Source organism: Bufo gargarizans, chromosome 4 (assembly GCF_014858855.1).
Source record: "Bufo gargarizans isolate SCDJY-AF-19 chromosome 4, ASM1485885v1, whole genome shotgun sequence".
In the NCBI taxonomy this organism is placed as follows: domain Eukaryota; kingdom Metazoa; phylum Chordata; class Amphibia; order Anura; family Bufonidae; genus Bufo; species Bufo gargarizans.
Genome location: NC_058083.1, coordinates 467,361,137 through 467,384,241, shown reverse-complemented (window position 1 = coordinate 467,384,241; position 23,105 = coordinate 467,361,137). Strand labels below are relative to the sequence as shown.

Here is a 23,105-nt window from a genome sequence, read left to right as displayed (position 1 = left end):
GAGCTGATCGGCAGGGGGGCTGGGAGTCAGACCCCATAAATGCAATAAAACCCCACCACCCCTTTAAGATTATTTAACAAACTCTAGGAGCCTTAAGTTTTACAACACATGAGCCCCATATCCATATAAGCTTTTATTACTTTATTAAATGTATATTCTTTAAACTGATATCTGTATAGTGGTCCTTGCACCAGATAACCGTAAATGTATAATAATCCAGCAAGTCTGTGACTGGTTTTGTACAAGAGAAAGCCATTGCTAGGGGATTAGTGAAACCAGTGGATTAGTGGAGCCAGAATGAGCGAGTCAACAAGCTGGTGTGCATGACTTGCACCAGATTTATTTTGTGTCTTAAGCAAGTATTTGCTCTTAGCACAGAGGGAATGCCTAAAAGACAGCTTAAAAGACGCCAATCTACACCAATATTGGCATAGAGTAACCCAACCAAGAGCATAAAGAAGGTAATTACTAAATTCAGATGCTTCAGCCACACCCGTTGCAAACAAAATCATGCACACAGCCATGCAACCTCCATAGACAAACGCTGATAGTAGAATGCATGGTACTGAAATACTCAGGTCAGTTGGTGAAATTTCTTCATTATCTTTTGTAAACCCTTTCCCAGAAGAGTGGAGGCCGTTAAAGCTATAATAAGGGCTCCCAACTCCATATTAGCGCTCAAGGTTTTGGATTGGAATATTCCACAAGCACATATATATATGATGGTCAGCTGTTCACATACATTTGGCCATACAGCGTAGTAGATCATTACCTCAAGTGCCAATTCAAATCCATGATTCTCTTTAACAAAATTATGGACTTCCTAGACAAACATTTAGGGATTTCTAGGATTCAATGCAATTTTCCAGTCGGGCCACCCTAGTTCTTACATTTTCTTTCCTTTTTGTTTGTTCTACTTCCCGCTTTACATTGCATATGATAACAATGTCACAGTCATAAGTATAACAAAACTAGTACTTACACATCTATATAGATGCAGATATACAATACAATCTTTTTTAAATAAAAGACTTACCTCCCCCACCGCCAAGAAGACTTGAGTTTGCTGAAAAAGAAAAACAAACCATATTAAATTACAATGCCATTAATTACAATCTGCAACAGAGTTGCACGATGATGCACTTCGTGACAGTTCATAGATGTGGACTTTATACCCACCGCAAAAAAAGAATTCCCCCAAACTGAACCTAAATTATTTTCACAGCCTGTGCATCAACAGTTTCATACCACACTTCAGATGATGAATCATAAAGTATTTAATTAAAACTCTGTCAAGATATAACATTTTCACAGAACAATGTCTCCTGGAAAAAAATCTCACATTGTCTAAATACCATCCCTTTCTTTGAAGACATTTCGTTTGGAATGAGATTGGAAGACCAGGGTAGTAGAAGGCAGAAAACAGGATTAATTAACTATGACAAAGAAAGGAAAAACACTTTCAATTTAAGATCCGTAAGAAAAAAATCTGAGCCGACTTACTCAACCTTGAGAGGTACTTTGTTGCTCAATGGAACGGTCATTGAAAAGCGATACTTAGAAATGGTATGACACAATTATCATTTGTTTCAAATCGTAAAATTATACTTTTAATATCAAGCGAAACATTTCTAAATATTGAGACCCTGAGATGCTGTATAAAATGCACACTGTCATACCATTGATACATTGACCCAAGCATTAGAATATTCTTAATCATGGTTTTCTAGCCATAATTGACATAAGCAGAACTAGTACAATATCCATTTTAAAAGTTACAGTTTTAAAGGGGTTCTCCAGCCTTTACTAAATGATGGCCGATCCTCAGAATAGTCCATCACAACTTCCAGTCCCGGCGCGAGTGAAGGAGCTCCAAATCCCTGTCTCACAAAACCTGGCTCCGCTCATACCCAACCGTCAATAAAGAGGGCCCCCCCAAGTGGGAATTGGTCTCCTAAGATCTTTCACCTATAGAGAACATTTGGCGCATCATAAAGAGGAAGGTGCAACAAAGAAGGCCCAAGACAATTGAACAGTTAGAGGCCTGTATTAGACAAGAATGGGAGAGCATTCCTATTTCTAAACTTGAGAAACTGGTCTCCTCGGTCCCCAGACGTCTGTTGAGTGTTGTAAGAAGAAGGGGAGATGCCACACAGTGGTGAAAATGGCCTTGTCCCAACTTTTTGGGGATTTGTTGACACCATGAAATTCTGATCCAACATATTTTTCCCTTAAAAGGGTATATTTTCTCAGTTTAAACTTTTGTTCCGTGATTTATGATCTATTCTGAATAAAATATTAGAAGTTGGCACCTCCACATCATTGCATTCAGTTTTATTCACGATTTGTATAGTGTCCCAACTTTTTGGGAATCTGGTTTGTAAATTAAATGCACTCAAATAGGTAAATGCATGGAAAAGTGGATCTTTGCATACTCATTATTACACCGAGGCACTGAAAGTTTGTCTTCCCACGTGTGAATTTGTCGTACGTTTGCCACCATACAGCTTCCTGCACATGTTCATTATGCCTAGTGTTTTGTAATATGATGCTGTTGACAATAAGTCTTTGTGACTCCGATTTCAGACTCATTTGATCCTTTTGGACCAGGAGCTGAAATGCAGAACATTACTGGTGTCCAGGTGGCTGATGTCGACACTATGAAGTCAAGTTCACAAAGCAGAGTTTTTTTATGTAGCTTTTGAGATTTTGGGGGGTTTGCCTCCTTGCTTTTCTTAATCAAAAGTTGATATCAAAATACTTTCTCCTTTATACTTTTCCATCCTTTAGCTAAAAATAAAATGCATCAGCAATAGCATCAAATTGTGAAGTCTGAACAAGACCTAAATGAAGAACGGGGCAGTGGTTGCTGATCGCTTCCCTCTCTTTTACTGTGCTGTAAAAAGACCTATGGCTCTCATGCTGTTGAAAGCTTACAGCACTCAGCATGCCCCGATTACTTCTGATTAAATCAACTGTAGTCTTTTTGGTGGGGCAAGAGCACCCACATCAGATCTCAGTAAAATCTTGTTGACTCATGGATATACTTGGACCAATTCTCTTACTAGGGTGCCTGTGGTGAGGAAACTATCATATGAATCACCTGGGAGTGTTCTCTTGTGAAGTTTATTTGCAGGCACTAAAGTATGTAACTGTTAGGAGTGAATCCAGGAGAGGAGTGCCACATGTGTCAGGAAAGCAGAATGATTGACATCATTGAATGTCAACAAGAGGTGAGCAATCTTAAGAAGTATTTTAACGTCAGTAACAATCTACCAAAGTAGTCACAAGTCGTGACTTGACTTCAAATTCGGTATATCCAGTGTCTGCACATCGCAAAAATGCCAGTAATGCATAATAATTCAGTGCATAGTTCTTCTTAAGACTAAGTAGTTTTATTCTCATGCCATTTATAGTCTAAACATGTACAAAGGTGTCAGCATTTTATGTTCTGGAATGGTGTAATACACATGAGCCTGGACATAACAGTATGGTCGGCTTCTGCTTCATCACCCTCCATTCTGATACTTCGCATGGACTTACAAGGTAAAACATAAGGCATTACATACTGGTGACTACACCAGTACTTTTGCATATCATTTGAATGGCTCATTTAAAAGGAGCCTTCAATATTTTCCAGAAACAGTGCTACAGGTCTATGGGTTGTAAGTTAATCTACATTCAAGTCAATGGGACTAAACTGTAATAGCAGACACATCCCATGACGCTGTTACTGGTAGAAAAAAAGATTCTTGCTTTGTAATTTCTGATATCTCTACTACAGACAATTCACCAAAAATTTAAAAAAATATATTAGTTTATTTTTCCTGCTCACTAATCCTCCCAGCTTAGGCTGCTTTCTCCTTTTGGCACAAAACAGATGGAGTTCAATGGACCACAAATGCAGCATATAGAGTACTGTGTTTTATAATTACTATGCATCATACCCCAAAACATATATAGTCAGTGGGCGTTAGAGAAAGGTATACATATTACAGAACGGAAATTCAAAACTCAGAATGGGCTAGACCGCCCTATGCCTGTTTGTGCCTCTGCTTTGTTAAACCTCTAGTGGGCTAATGTAATGGGGCTCCAGTAGCCCACTAAACAGTAAGTGACTGTGCTTGACTTTTTCTCTGCTGTTTGGTTAAAAAAGGTAATCTGTAAAAAAAAAAAAAAAAAAAAAGGACTGCTAAATTACCCTTTGTTACCTCATCAGAGGTTCTGTAAGAATGACATATCAGCAGGGACAGGTCACCACTGCTTGGGATGAGGAGCCATAGGTTGCTGTCAATAATAATTATAATTGAAACTAGAATTATACAATGCGCATGGAGTCCAGATAAGACAGTAATAAATTACTTAATATTATAAAGGAAATAATCAGAATTAATCAGTATTAAAAAGGTTGTGAGTCCAGAAGGACACATCAACCGACCTTAATTGATTATATCTGGCCTGAAGAAGAAAGTTTCCAATATACTTACGGTCTGGAAGTTTTGTTGGTTGCACACTCTGGAACTTGGTCATGTGAAGCACCTCCCTTTGGGGATCTTACATTCAGCAACATCACGTCCATCACTCCGAATACCAGATTTCCAGTCTGCTCTATGGACTATGCATGTCACTTCCACAGCTGACGACAGGGAAGGTACTGTGGACAGGACCAGAACTATTTGTCTTGTTGATGTATGCATAGAAGAGGTGGATTCTGGAGTTTGCGAATGTGCCAGGGAGATGATCAGTTCTGGCACCATCCACAGCAACTCTTGCCCTAGGCTGTGGAAGAGATGTGCCCGTCCATAGAACAGACTAGTTTTGAGCGAATTTGTGTTTTAAGTTTGGCGTCTAAAGTTCGAGTTCAGGTTATCTAAGTATCCCGTTATGGATTCTAAATTCCGTTATGGTCCATGGTAGCGGAATCCATAACGGGATACTTCGATAACCCGAACTTTAGACGCCGAACTTAAAACACAAGTTTGCTCAACACTAGACCAGACCATAAACCTGGTTTTCTGACCAAAGGATGAGACATCGGCGAATGTAGGATTTCCGAAGACAGGCACGTGAACAGGTTCCAGAGTGGCTGATCCATTCAATTTCATACAGTAAATGCTCATTTACATGCGCAGAGGAGCAACAAAGTTTTCCCTCCCGACAGTCGGCTGCTTGTTAAGTGTAGGTAAAGCGCTGCATTTACATGTGGTGATCACCGGTACAGGATAAAGATGATGGATCTTTGGATCGCTCGTCCTCATCCAGCTGCATTGTTTCTGGGCAGCAGATCGTGCTGTCTGAACAGCAATTTAGGTGCCTGCACGAACAACAATCACCTGATGAACAAGCCTTTTCGCTCATTCAACAGATCTGCTGCGCCTTCACACAGGCCGACTGTCTGGAATGAATATTCGCAGGAACGTTCGTTCTTGATAATCTGCCAATCTAAATGTACCTTAAGTATATTTAAAGCTTTCTTTTGCAGGCAAGTTATGAATAAGTAGGGTAGTGAGATTAAGATTACCAGATTAAGATTTCTCTCTTAGACCTAACAAAAGTATAATGATAGCGATATGGTTTTCACTAAATGGGCAAAATTGTCTCTGGTCTGTAGGACACTTGTAGACAACGTACATCTCTTTGCTTGTCCCTGGCTCTACTGTTTGCATGAAGCACTTTGCTGACATCTCTCTCATGAGATCAGTGCTCTCTACGTGGAACATCCATCTCGCCTCCACTCGTGTATCAGAAACAGATGAGAAGAGCGACAAATTAAATGATGCTCTTCTGTACAGGATCTTACCTTGATAGTATTGACCATGTTGGAGCATGTCTGCTCTTGCGGCATATTATAGAACAGTAGAGTTCATCTCTTTTCCTAATTTGAGCTCTTTATAGCTCTCTCATACATTGCGACCATTTTGTTATTGCACAACGTTTTTGCATACAGTGATTTTTTTATATTTTTTTTACAGGACGTAACCTACTCCTTTATCATAGCACTGATTGCAGTCTGACATTGAAAGGCAAGTTGGCCACTTGTTGGCCATATTCTCAACAAGAACAAATTTGAAGAGTTTTTCTTCAGTTTTTAGCCCAAACCTAGAGAAATTCCTAACAGGATAAAAAGTAGGTTGTGAATTTATATTTTATCTGGCAACCGCAAGAGGGACAGTCTGAAAGATCGTGCTCTGTGAAGTGTACTCTGCTGCCCAGAAACAATGAATCTGTACGTTAGATGAGTAACTGCAGTAGCCATGGCTGGTCCCCATACAGTGGAGGTGATTGCTAGGTCGTTCAGCCGACATCGCTTCCAACCTCCTATACACATGAATGGTTAGCTAAGCTGAGTATTCATGTGTTCTCAATAAAGACAGGTGAATAAGTTGCTGCCAGAGTCCTCTTGCTGCAACTTCTCTCTCCAAGAACATAGGATACACATTTTGGCCAGTTCTGCAAAAATCAGCTGCTTTGGGCAAGATTAATCTTAGGCTACGTTCACATCTCAGTTTTGGAGATCGGGCGCAAATGCCAGCCGTGAGACTGGACAAAAAAAAACATTGCATGTAATGTTTATTGTCCAGTTGAAACCCGTCATTTATACCAGAAATCAGCCAGAACTCATTGCAATCAATGGGGAACCAGCTGCGAAGTAGAGAATCTGGCAGGCTGCTCTGTGCTTGGAACAGCCTGCCGGATCGCCTAAACAGAGATGTTAATGTGGTCTAAGGTGTATGGCCTGCTTAAAACAAAATTATTAATGAACCATTACAATATACAATCAATGATCAATCAAGATTTTAAAGCCTGTCTGCTAAATTGTAATAAATCAACGCATGGATATTGAATGATCATTTAGGTGACACAGATACTAAAGGGGTTAACTCAAAAATTAACCATCACTGCCTCAGTCCCATAGATGTGACTGGAGTGGCAGACCAACACATCCACAACTGAGCGACCACCTAACTAGGGTTCCCAGTGGTCAGACCCCACAATCCAATACTTATCAGGGGCTAAATACTTTTCTCGTGATAACCATTTGTTAGAACCAATTAAAGATCATCCTTACCAACTTTCATACAGAAGTTGGGTGATGGTTGAACAGCAATTAAACAATCATCTGATGAACAATTGTTTCGCAGGCCCAGCCATACACGTTATAGTCTATAGGCGTAGCTATAGTGGGTGCAGAGGTAGCAGTCGCTACCGGGCCCAGGAGCCTGAGGGGCCCAAAGACCCTTGTGCCACATAAGAAGACACTGGTATTATAGAACGTGTATGCAATTTACACCTCTGGCTGGACAGAAGGGGTTAGGCTAAGAATTTGGTATAGAGGAGGGGGGGTGCAGTTTCAATTTTTGCCTCATGCAGCACAAAGGTTTGAGGGAAGGGGGGCCCAAGCTGAACTCTTGCACTAGGGCCCATGAGCCTTTAGCTACGACCCTGGCCGTTACAATTGTTCAAACTGGTCCAACAAAATTAATGACACCAGGAGATGGACGAAAGATCCTTCTGGGAACATTATTTCAAAGAAAGATCTCCCGTTGATGAATGATCGTTAGTGTTGAGCGAACTTGTGTTTTAAGTTCGGCGTCTAAAGTTCGGGTTATGGATTCAGCTACCACGGACCATAAAGGAATTTTGAATCCATAATACGATTCTTCGATAACCTGAACTTTAGACGCCGAACTTAAAACAAAAGTTCGCTCAACACTAATGATCGTTCTTTGAATTTAAGATCTTTTTCAGACTACTGGACAAAAATTAAAAACATGGCCTATCTTTTTTCAAAAGGTTGGCTAAAACCATTGTTGTTAAATTTCACCCGATGAATGATCATATTGGTTGAAATGATAAGTTTTCATCAATGTTAGATTAATGTGTATACCCCCTTTAAGGCTGGGTTAACATCTCACCTATACAGTACCTGCTGGTACTGTAGAATGCTGAGGATTTGCCGCACAAAAATCTACATCAGCAAATCTGTAGCAAATCAGTCACATGTGAACCTGGCCTTAGACTATGACTGTTCTAGAAACCACCACGTACATTACTTCGTTAGCTCATGATATATATTTTGTTATCTATAAACTTGTCAGAAAACAGCTCTAAACATTTTAATAGGGGAAATGATTCCTAAGAAACACTAATCAATGTCACAGCGGTAAAATAAAAGAAGAGCCATTTGTCGATACTATAGACAGATTTTAGTTCATCAATAAAACATCAGAGCAGGGGAACCGTGAGCTGGGTAATTTATGAGTGCGGTGGCTACATAGCCTCATACATGCTTGCAGAGACTTTCTTACGTGTCACTACATTTTGTTTGATCTGGCAGCTGAGGAAAAATGGGAACAGCAAGACACTTGGCTAAGCAGAATTTTGAGCGGCTGTGTTTAGAAGCAGGGGGGCTGTCTTCCTCCATTGCTCCTTCATTTTAACATAATTATATTTTATGTATAATAGAGCAATCATCTAACGCTACAATAACCACAGTCCTCTTGAAATCCATTATTGATACGCCGTTGCTTTGTAAACGCTGAGCAATATCAAGTTGCATAGCCACGGTGATGGCGTTTACCGCTGGCAGTGTACGGAATCAATATGAATATCTGTACCCGGAGGCATAAGGGGATCATAACACAGAAAGACAATCATATATTATTACTTTAAAAATGTAATCCATTAGCTGAAGTATATGGAGAGCTGACTGGCACAGTTATGTTCTATAGAAAGGATGTGCCACCTGTTACCGCGCCACCAACGAGATACAGAGCTTGTACTTGCAGCCCACATCTGAAGAGCTGGAGGTGGCGTTCCTGTGCTAGCTGGCTACTTTGGATCTTAAAGGAATGAGAGAAATTACTCAGCGCCTTTTACTGCCCCATAAACCAGCCCATGGTTTAGACTAGGGAAGTCAATTTGCATTAAACTTCGGTCAAATACTGTACGGACCGAGCGCTCTGTACAGTACTAGAATGTATTGGCTCAGATGAGCAGAAGTTATTACTTCGCGAAGTCTCGAGTGACTTCACGTAATAATTTCATAGACAAATTTTTACTACTTTTAAGGTAGTAATAACTTTGGGTCATCTGAACCAATACATTCTAATACTGTACAGAGCTCCGCACAGTAATGGACCGAAATTTTATGTGGATCGACTTCGCTCATCCCTAGTGAAGACTTACTGTGTAATTAAGAGGTTTACTGTGGCTTATAGGGGACAACGGAACGTCAGACATTTAAATGGCCACAGAGTTACTGCTGAAAATATTTACTAACCTACATGGAATATGTTTGCACAACTTGATGAGAGGTTGAAAATCCATAGGGGTCATTTAAGGTTGGAGCTACATGGCAACAAAGGCCTGTAATTGTGACTTCTCTTGAGTCACAGGTGGTACTGTGTAACGCACGCCAATAGCAGAAAATGGGATGCGTATTGTCATGTGTGGGGCCCTTTCAATGATCTATCCCACCTCCACCAATCAGCTGTTTGAAGGGGCCGCATCTCTCTGGTGAGTCGGACCCCCAACAATCATATATTGATGAAAGGTCATTAATATCCTTTAACGGTGAGAGGACCTGCAAGGGGATGTGGTCTACATAAATGAAGCAATCTGAGCAAACAAGGATGTAGGAAAAGTTATGAAAATTGGATGGGGACATGAGGACCTCCTGTTGCTGGAAGTTGGATGTGATGTCAAGCAGCCCCTAAAAGCCACCAATTTTTATTTTTATTTAAATCAATGATCTGGGACTACTATATAGGTGAAATTAAGGGTTATGCCATGATTGGTGTTAAAAATGAAAATTAGTCATTGTATAGTACATGACAATCTCTTTCTAACAAACCTAGAACTGACTCTGTACGTCATATGGATCAAAATATCTCTCCATTCATAGCTCCATTTGTTCAGCTAGATTTATTTCAGGCTGGCATATCCTTTCTAAGGGGTGTGTTCTTCTGCTGAAGTTCTTATCCTTTTACTATGAGAGCTTATAACAGAAGACAAGGCTTGTCAAAGCTGAAGATTTAAACTGAGCGCGCGAGTCCACTTCTGTGAGGTGAATGAAAAATAAGGTAAAGAACAAACAGAAGGTGACACTATTTAATTGAGTGTTACTGAAGACGGGGACAGAAGAGGAGTCTGATAAGAGGGGAAGTAACAATTTTTCTATAATAAAATACATTACAAAGTTTCTTCTATTTAAAAAAAAAAGGAAATATCTTACTCTTTAAACCATACTTCTGTGTATATTCATAGCGCTAGGTTATCAGTTAACACAACTGTTTCCTTTTTATATTTTATGTAAAAGAAAAAAAATTAATGAAACAAAAAAAAAAATTCTGGATGAACCTTTTACAAAAAATATTTCTGCAAGCTTTAAAGAGTATAAAGTAATAAGACTCTCGGAGCTCGAGTACAAATTAGAAGAAAAAAAATGCATAAAACAAGAAGAAAAACTGCTAAAACTTTTCCCTTTTGTCATGCAATCCATTTTCATTTCGGCACTTGCTCTCAGGTCCTTGCTGATTCTATTGTATTGGATTGTGTCTTAGAGCACTGTGCTGCTAGTTGGCAGCTTGTGCCCATGAGACCCCCCACCCACCTGTAAATCAACAGGTTAGCAGCCGCCAGCAGTTGCTCTAATCAATATGTTCCTTTTCTGCTGCGAGCGCTGTACCTTAAGGTGTGATAGACGCAGGAAGAGTGAATATATTAAGGTTCTTTTACAGAGTGACGTCGTGGAACGCATCCTCCTGTGCCTTTCTGCAGTTATTCATTTTAGAAAGGTTATATGATCAACATTACCAAAACATATAGAATATAACACAGGGGGATGTGGTGAACTGAATGGAAATAGTACTTCAGAACTGAAATTCTTGGTAAAGAGATCATACATTTTTTTATACACAATCACAATATCAACTTCATTTAAAAATGGAAGCAATGCAAAAGCACAGAGATGTATAGTCCAGATATTTGAAGAGGAGGCTATTGTATTCCCTGAAACGCGTGAACTGTACAGTAAATAACTGATCACCTTAAGCCACTGGCTTTCACATTGTAACTCTGCGTCAGGCGCGGTCTGGACCTTTTTGAGCTGATTATCTTGCACTTTCATTGGATCTGGTGTATCCAGCAACCCCCGGACTGCAGCTACATGTTGTTCCCTGTTATCTCTGCTCGTCTTTTTCCTCTAGCATTACATATAGTATTGTCCCAAGTATAGACTATATAATATAGGGAAATTTTCTGGTGGGTCAATGCCCAATGAGCCACCCAAACCCTTCTCTCTGCCTCTGGCTGGTTACATAATGAGCTCTCAGCGGTAATTAACAGTGAGAATCAGGTACTCATGTACCCGGCCAACAACCACACATACCCTTATGAACTTTAACTGCTTTCGCCTGCATCAGGAGGCCCCTGCTCCATATCTTAATCAGAAACAACTGGAGGAGGACAGAAAATCGCATCTCTTGATGGCCATCACAATGGGACAGCTTTTTCTGCAATATATTGTGCTGCAACTATAGTATATGGTTCTGATGGAATAGTATTTTGCACTATTGGTATTGCTGACCCTGCCTAATTGTGTTGCCCTACTTTCTGTCAATCTGGACCCCTACACCATGGGGCCACTTTTAGGATTTATTTTTTCCAGGGCCACTTAAAGTTCCCAGTCTACCCCTGAGGATACAGGAGTCAGAGGGTATGCAACAAATGAAGGGAATACCACTGGGAAGGCTCATTCCCAATAATTGGCTCGTATAATCATGCAGCCGATAAATCACCAGATGATTTGCAATACCAGATTATCGGCAGTACCTCTCCCTGTGTGATCACTGATGGATCAGTGATTTTGGGAGCACAGTGCTGGGATGCAGGTGAGAATATAAGGAGGATCAGGGGATTTTATCTAATTTTGTGGAGGTCTTTTTATACCCTTTTTGTATATAAATTAAACATCACTCCCCCTACGCCAATTTTCTAGCAAAAAAAGCCATATGGGTGCAAGTAGCATTTCTATGCTGCCCTCGCCAGTTTCCAAAAAGTGACTGGTCCACATTGATCATTAAAATAGAATGTTTGAAACTTTTTCAACTTGCACACAAATTTTTGCGCAGGTGCCGTTTCTCTGCTGGCCTTGCCACATTCCCGAAAAGGGGGCATGGCAAGGTCAGCGAGGATGTGGAGTCAGTTTTCTGGAGTAGAAGAACACTGAAATCCACGCCGGCCCCTGTTCAGATGCAAGGGACGCCGGAGTCTGTGCTTAACATATGACTAGGTTTACATCTCATCATAAATCAGATGCAGCATACACAGCGAGCCTGGTTATCGTAGCCTGGTGTATACTGCTGGGCTATTATGAATCTGCCACATTGATTTGGGCTTATTTATCTTAATTTACATCAGTTTTCTGGCGCAAAATGAAATCTACACCAGGTATGAACTAGTGTAGATCACAGGGTGCTTTTCCTCATAAATCAAGCTCATCCTATGGAGGCGTGGGAGATATAGAGCGGCATAAAATGACGGTCTTTAATAAATTCCCCTCCCTTGTCTGGAATTTTTTTCCAAATCTGAACATCAACCGCTCCTTGTGGGGGTCAATCTGCTTATAAACAATTCAAACCCTTAAAAACAGACCTTTGAGTAATCATAAAATAGGCATATTAAACCATCAGACATTGGCACAGGTGGTTTAACACCTAATGCTGTTCCCAGCACGTGTCGCTAGTACTATATAGTGTCCAATCCCTTTAAAGGATCCTTAAGGACCCATACACAATAGTTTATTGTAAGTCAAATCCTCCAACACAGTCTCCCATCACATGATGTCAGGTGAGAGAAAGATCAGCCAAAGTAAATATTTTCTCTGCTCTCCCCATTGAATAAACATACATGTTTGGCTGAGCCAAACATGTATGTGCATGGGGAAGCTGAGAGGGAGTCGGGGTGGGGGGATAGAATAGCCGCCCGATCATTCAGCCAACAGCTACTGAACGTGCATGGCCGCCCTTAGGCTTGGTAATCATTTCTTTGCCCAACATTTTTATTACTTCTTCTCTTTGAATGAAGATAAAATCGAAACAATGGTGCGAGGATGCTGCTATCTAGAGGTCTACAAGTCTACCAGCTGGATCAGCAGTGAATAGGGTGCTAAGACAATCATCCATATATGTGTGGAGTGTAAACTCATAAGTGCCATAAAGAATATAGTACATAATGACTGAATAAACTGTCACAGCTAACCATTGATACAGAAACGACAGGCATCTGAAGAGAACACAATGTCCTGACTGGAATGTAACCTTGAGTGAAAAAAGGGCTCCAGAACATTATTAATGTATTTTTCATGGGCAACGTGTTGTTCACAGTTATATATCACTTTTACAGGCTTTGTAACCCTTGAAAAATAGGCTTCAGTAGGCATCATTATTAATTAGGAAAAGAGCATGAAACTGAATTTGCTAATGGCTGCTATCTCTGCAAGGACCTAAATGCAACTGGTTCTCCCAAAACCTCCTTTCAGATAGACACGGGCATTATTTATGGTTTCCAAATTAGTCAATTATTTGATGGAAATCAGATTAATGAACAATTTACGCAAGCACAGAATAATCATTATAAATCATAGTAAATGAAAAACAGCCATACACCTTAATGGGGTAAACCAGGGATTAGAAAAACAGGTTTGCCTTCTCTTCTATGGGTTGTGTCCGCCGGTATTGTTGCTCAGCCCCATTCAGAAATATTAATTATACTGACATACAGTTGCAATGTATATTAGTGTGATACAGACATAACTGGGTCATAAAAGGTTTTACTCATCACATGCCCTTTAATCTGCGGGTCAACACCAGCTCTGGATCTTAAGAGCTGGAAATCAGATATTTTTTTCCCAGGAGAAGTCCAGATAACTACATTTTCTTGTTGTAATAATGCAACTTCCTACTCCAGTCCCAGCAGTCTGGTGATCTCTGGGTGGAAATAGTCTGTTTGAGCTGCTGGGACATACAACTTCTCTGGGGGCTGTATACCTCCAGTAACTGGGACTACTATGTTCAGGGGTGGACTGATCATAAATCCTACAGGGAAATTTTCAGGTGGGCTGATGCTCAGGGGACTGCCCAAGTCCTCCTCACTGCTGCTGACTGGGTACCTAATGATCTGATGCTTAGCCACAGATGTCCTCCTGAATTCAAATGTATCACTGTCCACAGGATGCTGATACAGTTGAATACTGTGGCGGGGCATGGGAGCCCATGGCTTCCTGCCCTGTTATTTACCCTATGAAGCCACAGATCACTCTGAGGCAACGTAAAAATGGTGCAGGAACACAAGTGTCTCAGGCTGCAGGATGAAGAAGGTCTTTGGCCTGCATTGAAGATGGCGACTTGGAACAGGTATTTAATGTTTTCCTCTTCTTTCCTTGGCCACTTGCAGAGTATTACTGGAGGCACTATAGAGCTCATTATTATGGGAAGTCCAGGCAGCATGCTGAAGGTAAGGCTGCCTTGATGTTCTGGTGGCATTTCACCTTCTAAGCTCCCGGTTTTTCAATTTGTCCAGAAAAACATTTACGAGGTTTTCGGATAATTTGTCAACAAAAATAACAAAATAGAAATGTAAGCTGTGTCTAAATTGACAGATAAGCTACTGTTTCTTTTTGAACACATGTTCCTTTCTACAGCAGCATAACAAAGGAACATACTGCATCGGCAAACAATATCACTGTACAGTCAGATGTTACTGGCCAATACAAAAATGTCTCAGCCTTTTGTACTCGAGACCAAGTCTGAGAAATCAGGGACCCTGGGAAGAGCAGAGACCTACTGTATGTAGCTACAACATCCTTATGTGGTTGAACCAATTACTCAGTAAAACTGGAAGCTAATGAGCTGAACTACAAAACATGACTGAAATGACTAAAAACGAGAGCCTGTAGTGTTCCCAATGACTCATCAGTGGCGTCTTCTGAAATATTTTAAAGCCCGGCATAAAGGCACAGTTAGTCACACTACCTGATTGTTCACACCAGAGTGCCAACAAGTCACTGAAAACTGTGGGTTTTCAAGAAGGAAAAAAATGAAAAAGCATATAATGGTAGCAAAGAATAGAAAATACATAAACTATCCCATACATCAAATGCTGTGCCTTTTATGTCTGCTGCTTCAAAAATCTTTAGAAGTGTAGAAAGACTTGAAAACAAAAAAGCTGTCACTTTCCTCAAAGCAATAGGCTTGATATGAGATTCTCGGGTTCCTGTGTTGGTTTGGAAGAGCAGAAGAATGATAGAGCAACCATGAAGACACAGGAACCTCTAACCAAAAATGGATTTCTCATCAGTCGAGCTAGAAGCAAAAGTATTTTTCCCCAAGCCAAGTTCTAAAAACTCTTTGCATCAGCGACAACACATTAATGCTGGGAAGCTCAACTTGATTACAGATCTTTTTGTTTTGGGGTTAGGCAGTTATGTTAGTCAATGTGGATATTTATTGGACATATTATATTTTCTGTACATCCCAATTTGGTATATACCTACAGTGGCTGCATGTGGATCATGCACCTCTTTTACTTGGCTCATGAAACCTCACTTGTATGACTCCAAAGAGTCCTGAATTGCAGGTACTGTCGATGCATTTGTCCCCGATAGACTTAATGAACCAATTCCCCCCAAAAATTTGCCAAATGACAATGGGCAGACTATAGAATATCAGGGGGTATTTGACAACTGGGCAGACAAGCTTACAAAAGAATACAACCTGTCAAGTCAACTTTCCAGCAGATGTCTGTTGCAGGACAGTCACTGGTACTTGAATACATTTCGAGTTCTTTCTATTGTGTATGAGGAGCTTAACTTCTGCTGGTGAAGAGTATTTTTGGACCATATAGGAAATAGCTTGCATTATGCCAAGCTGTAGAAAGAACATGGATCGCACATGCACATACACTGATCTATTGCTTCTCAGCATAATTATAAGCATGTACACGAGGCACTCTGTACACTTTTTTTTAATCAAAATGCATAGCCCCTCTCACCACGTCAAGGTGTTCTCTTTCGAGAGGGTCTCTACCCTAGCTTTGTTATACAGAGTGATCCAAGAGTACAGAGACACTTGAATAAATGGAAAACGGTGGTTGGGAACACCAACATGACAGCAGCCATTTTGAAAGTCACCATCTTGGAACCAAGTCGATACTTTCAAATGGGAAGGGGTGCATATGACAGATGTATCTGGGGATTTGATAAGGAATCCAACTCTGTGCCTAAATGTGACCTATCTTTATTCCTACCAAAGTTATTAACAGTTTTTCAATGATGTGAAACACGACTGGATATGCTTTATGTGCTCCCCATTGTCTCAGATTGTCAAAGCGATCTTCATCTCCCATTCACAATGCTGGCACAGGCGTCCAGGATATGCTGTTGCATGCATGCCACACTCTGGATTTTCACTGCATAAACTCTGGACTTGACATCACCCCACAAGTATAAGTCCAAGAATCCCACCACTACTGCTATATATATTATTATACAATATACAGATGCAGCCAGCATTATTTTGACACCAGATGCGCCAAGAACATCACTTTATTAAACATGGTAAATGTATGCAAGTCATACCATTAAAGGATAAGTATGTTACTTGTAAAATAATTTATTTGCCAGCTTTGCCAAATTTTGACAAGAAATTTCATTCGTTATGAATGAATTTGTCATGAATAGCTATAAATCATATATATATCCAGGCCAATCTGCCTAAAAGTAACAGTGACCTGTAATACTGACGCCCAGAACTCTACAGCTAACAGAACAGATCAACTATGAATACTGGTGCACTACACATTTATGTACACGGCGATAAATTATCTGACGGCACAGTAACTGTACAGTTAACAGAATGGATTAGCTATGACTCTTGCTGCACTGCACAGTTATGTACACGGCAATACATTGTAGCAGAGTCTGTAGTTCAGCAGTGTCATACACTCTTCCTGCACTCTCCCTCTCTAATATTGTCCAACACTCTCTGTGTTAAGTTTGCAGCAACCTTAGTGCTTGAGCGTCTTATCATGCCTCTGCCTCTGCTCAGCTTACAGGAAAATTGTGCCCCAACCGCACAGGGTCAGGGTAGGGCTCTGCCTAGCTATGACATTACAGGGGAATGGCTACCTGCAGATTGGCTGGCTGCACGGCATTATGGGTGATCTCACGTTTCTGGGCTTGTCTCCTCTCCACTTATTTTCACTTTCTAACACATGCAGCCGCTATTTTAGGAAAACTGATTCATTACCATGAAGCGCGAGGAAATTCAGAGTTCATAGTTTAGAATCTAAGTTTTCCTGAACTTCGGACAGAATTCCGTTATGGATGCTTTGCTTTACTCAACACTAATGAAGAGTAGAAAAGAACATGGGATAGAATCAGCTCACCTCCATAAGTGGTTCGGTGCGCGAACACAGGGTTGGGACCCAGGATAAACACTAATGATGAGTGTAGTAAACGCTGCAAGGCCGGGTTTAGATATTGTTTTTGTGTTGCTCTTTAAGAGAACATAGCATAAAAAAGCATGTCTCTTACCACGATTATGTTTGATTCAACATGTTTCACTTTTACAGGTTAGAAACAACCATTTACTTTGCTACACCTGCATTTTTAAGCAGCAAACCCTACCTTAAAGCTTACCCCTAATGTAAAGCCAAGACCTTGGGTCACCAGAGGTTCCTGGGTGTGAACCTGAATGTACACATTTTTATCATGTTTGATGAAGCATTTATTAGGCAAGGCAATGAAAGCACACTATCAAAGTGAGAAACAATGTTTAAGACAAGGGAGGAAATCATTATTAGTCATAAAATCAGTAGTAAATAAACTTCACTAATAGATGTGAAGTAGTATAAACCCTTCTGGACAGTCTGTCCTCCATTATCACAATACAGACTGACTTCCCGGAATCTGCTGATACCTGTAAAAAGACCACGCCGCTATAAAGAACATATAATGGAATTGCTCTAAACTCCATGTCGTTTGGACACATTAGTATAATATTTGAATCTGAAGAAGAGTGCTTGGTCCATCCAAAGTCTATAGGAATGCAGCTCCTCCACTTAAAAACCATAGGAATCCAAATGGAAAATAAGAGATATTTTGATAAATATTCTCCAGGGACATAAAAAACACATACAGTATGGTGATACACTAAGAGCCAGCAAGCCGTAATTGACATTTTGCTGTCTAAGGGCAAAGTTGGCAATTTCTCCAGCTATTTCTGAGAATTATTTCCATGCACCCAGACATGTCACCAAGGTAGATGTTTAAATCACAGAGGATATTGCAGCTTCCTCCTTTCTGGAGCTCTTGCATCAAAACCATGAAACAGACACAGTGACAGCTTGAGGCAGTGGCAAATACTCAAGAACTTCTCAGAATCTGTAACAAATCTGTAGACCTGCTGGTGTTCAGCAGGAAGCAAATGTCTGGAGGTTATCTTTCCACTAGAAAGAAAAACTGTACGGAAGAAAGGAAGAATTTGGTGAAATATATGAAAACTGGGGATATACGGCTATCTGTCAGTATCTGCCCTGCGGGAGACATCTGGTTTGATTGTTTGCTAAATTTATCTTGTCATGCTCTGAGCTAAGCTTATCAGAGGCCAGGGAGGCTTGAAGATTCCTATTGTAATCCAGTTTAGAAACAGCATCTACCTAGAAGCATGCTAAGGGAGCCATTTCAGCTATTGTTTCCTTTTTTGAAGTTTGTCAGATGATAGAAAATTATTGTGAAAGCAAAGTGACTCTGAAGAGAAGAGGATTCCTTCTTTGAAAAAAATGCTTTTGCAGGAATCCATAGAAATAAAGGGGTTCGCATATACAGACTCATGCAAGTACTTAGACTGCTATGTGTCATATGGCTGCTCTATATAAAGCTGCAGATATCATATAAGCCGTGCACACGAAGACCTAAAATCTATCATGCTCACCATATACTATGTGATATTTAGGTGAGACGAGTCAGCGTATTGATCAGTTGTGACCATTTGTCACATGGGATGTATTCTACCATTTTGGAGAACCTCTTTGTGTTGACTCAATCACTTGGCTGTCTACCGATTCGATCCAGTTTAGTGGAGAGTTAATGGGTATGAATGGCCACATTGCTCTGCTGGGATTTGAGTATGCTACTCTTGTTATCATTTGGAGTCTTAGTGCTTGGAAGTTCAAAGATTAGACTTTCATGGGGGAAAAAAAAAAATCAATAAGTTGTTTCGAATATGTTTTATATCAAAGTTTTATAGTAGTTTCAGCATCTTGTTTGTAGAATAGAGCTGTTGATTTATTAGACTTCTGAATGGCATATAATTCAAAATGGTCCACACGATTGTATTGGACCTTGAGCTTAGCAAAAGGGTCAACAGAAAAGTCATACTTCATAAAATTTGAAGCATAGATCCACCACCTTTACATTTGGTAATGAAACGTAGCCGAGCAGCAAAGACAGTTATGTCAAATTACCATCTGTGTTTTCAGATAAGAACAAGTCCTACTCTTCAAACCACCACCATCTTCAGTTTTGGTTTCAGTATTTCAAACAGAACGCAATTTTTACTATCTATTTATTAAAGTATTTTCAAAGTTACGACACCAAGTTCCCTCTTTATTTCTTTACCTCAAGCTGAAGACTCTTAACAATGCTCTTAGAATGCTCAACTCTGAAAAACACTAGCACCCAAGGTCTTTAAGCATGCTATATACATACTGTTATACACTATTAATTACGCTCTATGGTATGTTATTTAATATATATATATCACGAGGCAGATCATCATCTGCATTCTTCACTACTGGTGACCAGTGCTGTTCTCATAGAACCTCCTAGGAATGGGCAGCAAATCCATGTTTACATGGCACAATCTTCTGCTCAGAATAGATGATTTTGGTGTCCACATCAGCAATACTTTCACCTGATAAACACGTTTGCTTTTCATTGGGTGATTGGCAGTATATTTACACAGGGCAATTATTGGGAACCAGCTTTCCTAGAAATGCTACTTCCCAATGATTGTCCCTATTGTCCGTCTGTGTAAAGGGGTCTTAAGAGGCCCAACTGTTCCTTAGATATGCAATGATCATCATTCATCTTTCATCAAACTTCAATACAATCTTTTCATTTCCGGTAGACTATGTAGCCATCAGTATATATAACAATACATTCAGTCTAAATAATTCACAGCACAATGGATTTTTGTTATTCAGTTTGGAATTCAGCTCAACTTTGTCTTGACTTTAAATGTATTTGGTTGAATGCCAGACATCTGTGTTTGAAGCAGTTGATAAAGAAACAGTTCATGGACGTCTCTGGATCCAAATGTATTTTTCTCTGTTTTGCTATGCATTCCTAAACCATCCGTAAAACATATACTTGAGTGAATACTGCGAATGAAGCTGGGTGTTTTAAAGATATTTTCTGACCACCTGGACAACCTGTCTATGAGCTGTGTATGACTGAAAATATAAAACATGCAGGGCCGGTGCAAGGATTTTTGCCAACACAAGCGAAGCTACATTTGGCGCCCCCCACCCCTCGCTTCTCCTCTCTGTGGTCCTGGTATCTTCTCTCTGCTTCAGACAATCCACTACCTTTCTGATCCTCTATTTAGTTACAGTGATGATGCACCGCTCATAATGACATCAGACAATTACCTCTTATCAAAAATCTGTTACAGTTCCCATACACATGGGTTACTTTCGGGCAAACCTTTAGTTTTCAAAGGGACTGGCTGAAAATCCTCCCGGGAGAGATAAGGATCAGACTTCTGAATCTTAGTACCCGAAAGCCCAGGAGATAAGCTGCCACTAGAGGTGTCTTGCAGCAGCTTTCTCCCCATCGAAAACATACCAACTTGGCCAAATTGAGCATGTATGTGTATGGAGGAGTCCAGAAAGATAACGGTCAGCCAAGTCTTTTGTTGGCAGCTACTGAAGGTCTATGGGCACCTTTACTATAAGTGTTGCCCTGAGAACAGCATATAAAAATAGAAGGGCAAACAGACCAAAACAAACTGATGTGATCAGAGCCACATAAGCTGCACTCATAAAAGGGTAAGGCTAGCCACACTCAGATATATCAGTTGGATGCTTATTTGGCCAACAGCTATCTCGCTTGAATGTCCTCCATAAACATATACGCTCAACTGAGCGTGCATGTGTCCTGAATGGGGAAAAGCCTCTGAAGACTCCACCAGTGGCTATTATCCGAGAACAAAATCCAACTGTCCAGTCCTCATCTACACCCAAAGTCAATGAAGAGTCTAGAGGCCACCAATCACATTAGATGGTCAGCCAGTTCCACCCAAATCTCCAGGTTCAGACGACATTTATGTAAAGTGAATGGTCAACTTAACTCCTATATACGCAGCACTCGTATTGGGCAGTAGAATTTGTACATGTGATCGGTCTGTAAGCAGACCAAGATACTAGTGGTCTAGTAGTAGTTTGTACCATGTACCTCAGCTGGTTTACCAACATTAACCAGGGAGGAGTCACTGTCTAGCAGTGGTTATCATGAGAAAACTGTTGACTTCTTGAAGCATAATCCCTCTCACAAGATTAACCGAGATTACATTTAGTGAAGCTGGAATAAGCAAATGAAGAAGTGACTTGCAGAATAGACAACGTTTTAGTATTTTCTACAACCAATTTGTTTCCAGCATGGTGATTTTTATGTATTCCATTTGCACTCTGTAATAGCATGTTTTTATGCACATTTTCCCCTTAGTGTGGGTCATAACATTCCAACTGGCAGTATTTTATAGGGAAAACTAATTACTTAATAAAAGAGAAGCCTAGTGTTAAAGGGGTTGTGGAGACTCAAAATAAGGGTCTACTCTTTTCAGAAACACCCCTGTTCATAACCGAGGGCTGTGCCCAGAATTGCAGCCTAGTTAAATAAACTTGAGAATTTAACTTTACATTTCAGAGATGACCAGCAGATATTGGTTCCTGAGGTGTCAACTTTTCTCAAGTAGAAGATTATATATATATATATATATATATATATATATACACACACATACACACACGCTGAAATAAAAAAGGGAATGGCAGCACCATCTAGAAAAAAAATAAAAAATCGGGTGCAACAGCCCTTTGGGGGTGAGCAGACCCCAATATAGACAATCCCAAAAAAACGGGAGCACGCCCAAAAAATTATAAATGAATTTTATTCACCCATATGGATAATGCAATGTTTCGGCTCAGCAATAGAGCCTTCCTCAAGCTGCAGTATCCTGGCATGGCCACCATATAGTGTATGAAGCAGTCTGCCTTTAGCTCCATAAACTGTATAGTGTCCGGCACCAAGTAGCCTGAAACAGCTTAGTGTTGGGGGTGCCAGGTGTCAAACCCCCACTGATCTGATATTGATTAAGTATCTGAAGGATAGGTCATCAATAGCTGTACCCAGAGAACCCCTTTAAGCAGTGGTAATACGTATCACTACATAATTAGGCATATTTGACATTCAAGACTCTAGAAAAGTTGAGTAAAAACATCTGCTAAAATGGCAGACACATTGGTTTCCCAGAACAGAAATGACAAACGATGTCCATACACTTCATACGGCTGTTGGCTGAACGCTGCTTCGGATACCTCTGGCCGTTTACCTCCCCAAAGAAGAAAAGGATCTGGCATGTTGAAATCGAAGTGCTCGATTTTACTCTCCTGTGGCATTTGGCATCGTGGGGGAGTCGACACATTAGCCTATTGCAGGTTTGGTTGACATTAATCTATTGTCTATTAAGAAAGGTTAAAATCTAATTTTGATATACCAGGGATTTACTTACTGGTGATAATTTGATTTTACAAGGGATTTTATGAGTGGGAAAGGAATAAACGCCGTAAGAATACATGACTCTTTCTTTTCCTTTTCCCACCACAATCCTCCCACCAGAAAAGCAGTCTTCCAAAGGCGGATACACGATAGAGCTATTTTTATGGGAATACAGTATTTGGCAGAGCGCTGGGCTTTGCCTCACAATGATAAGAACCATTGTACTGAACACTGCTCCGATTTAGTGTATTTGTGATGTTAT

At 40.3% G+C, this 23,105-nt stretch overlaps 1 protein-coding gene across 1 annotated transcript in view; it reads right to left on the bottom strand.

The window, feature by feature from the left end:
• The window catches only part of MACROD2 (mono-ADP ribosylhydrolase 2), a 2,142,907-nt gene that overhangs the window by 1,561,557 nt on the left and 558,245 nt on the right, over positions 1–23,105 (bottom strand). Inside the window, exon 3 of the mRNA XM_044291259.1 lies at positions 1,037–1,066. Coding sequence (XP_044147194.1) covers positions 1,037–1,066 — 30 coding nt within the window. The remainder of the gene's footprint in view (positions 1–1,036; positions 1,067–23,105) is intronic.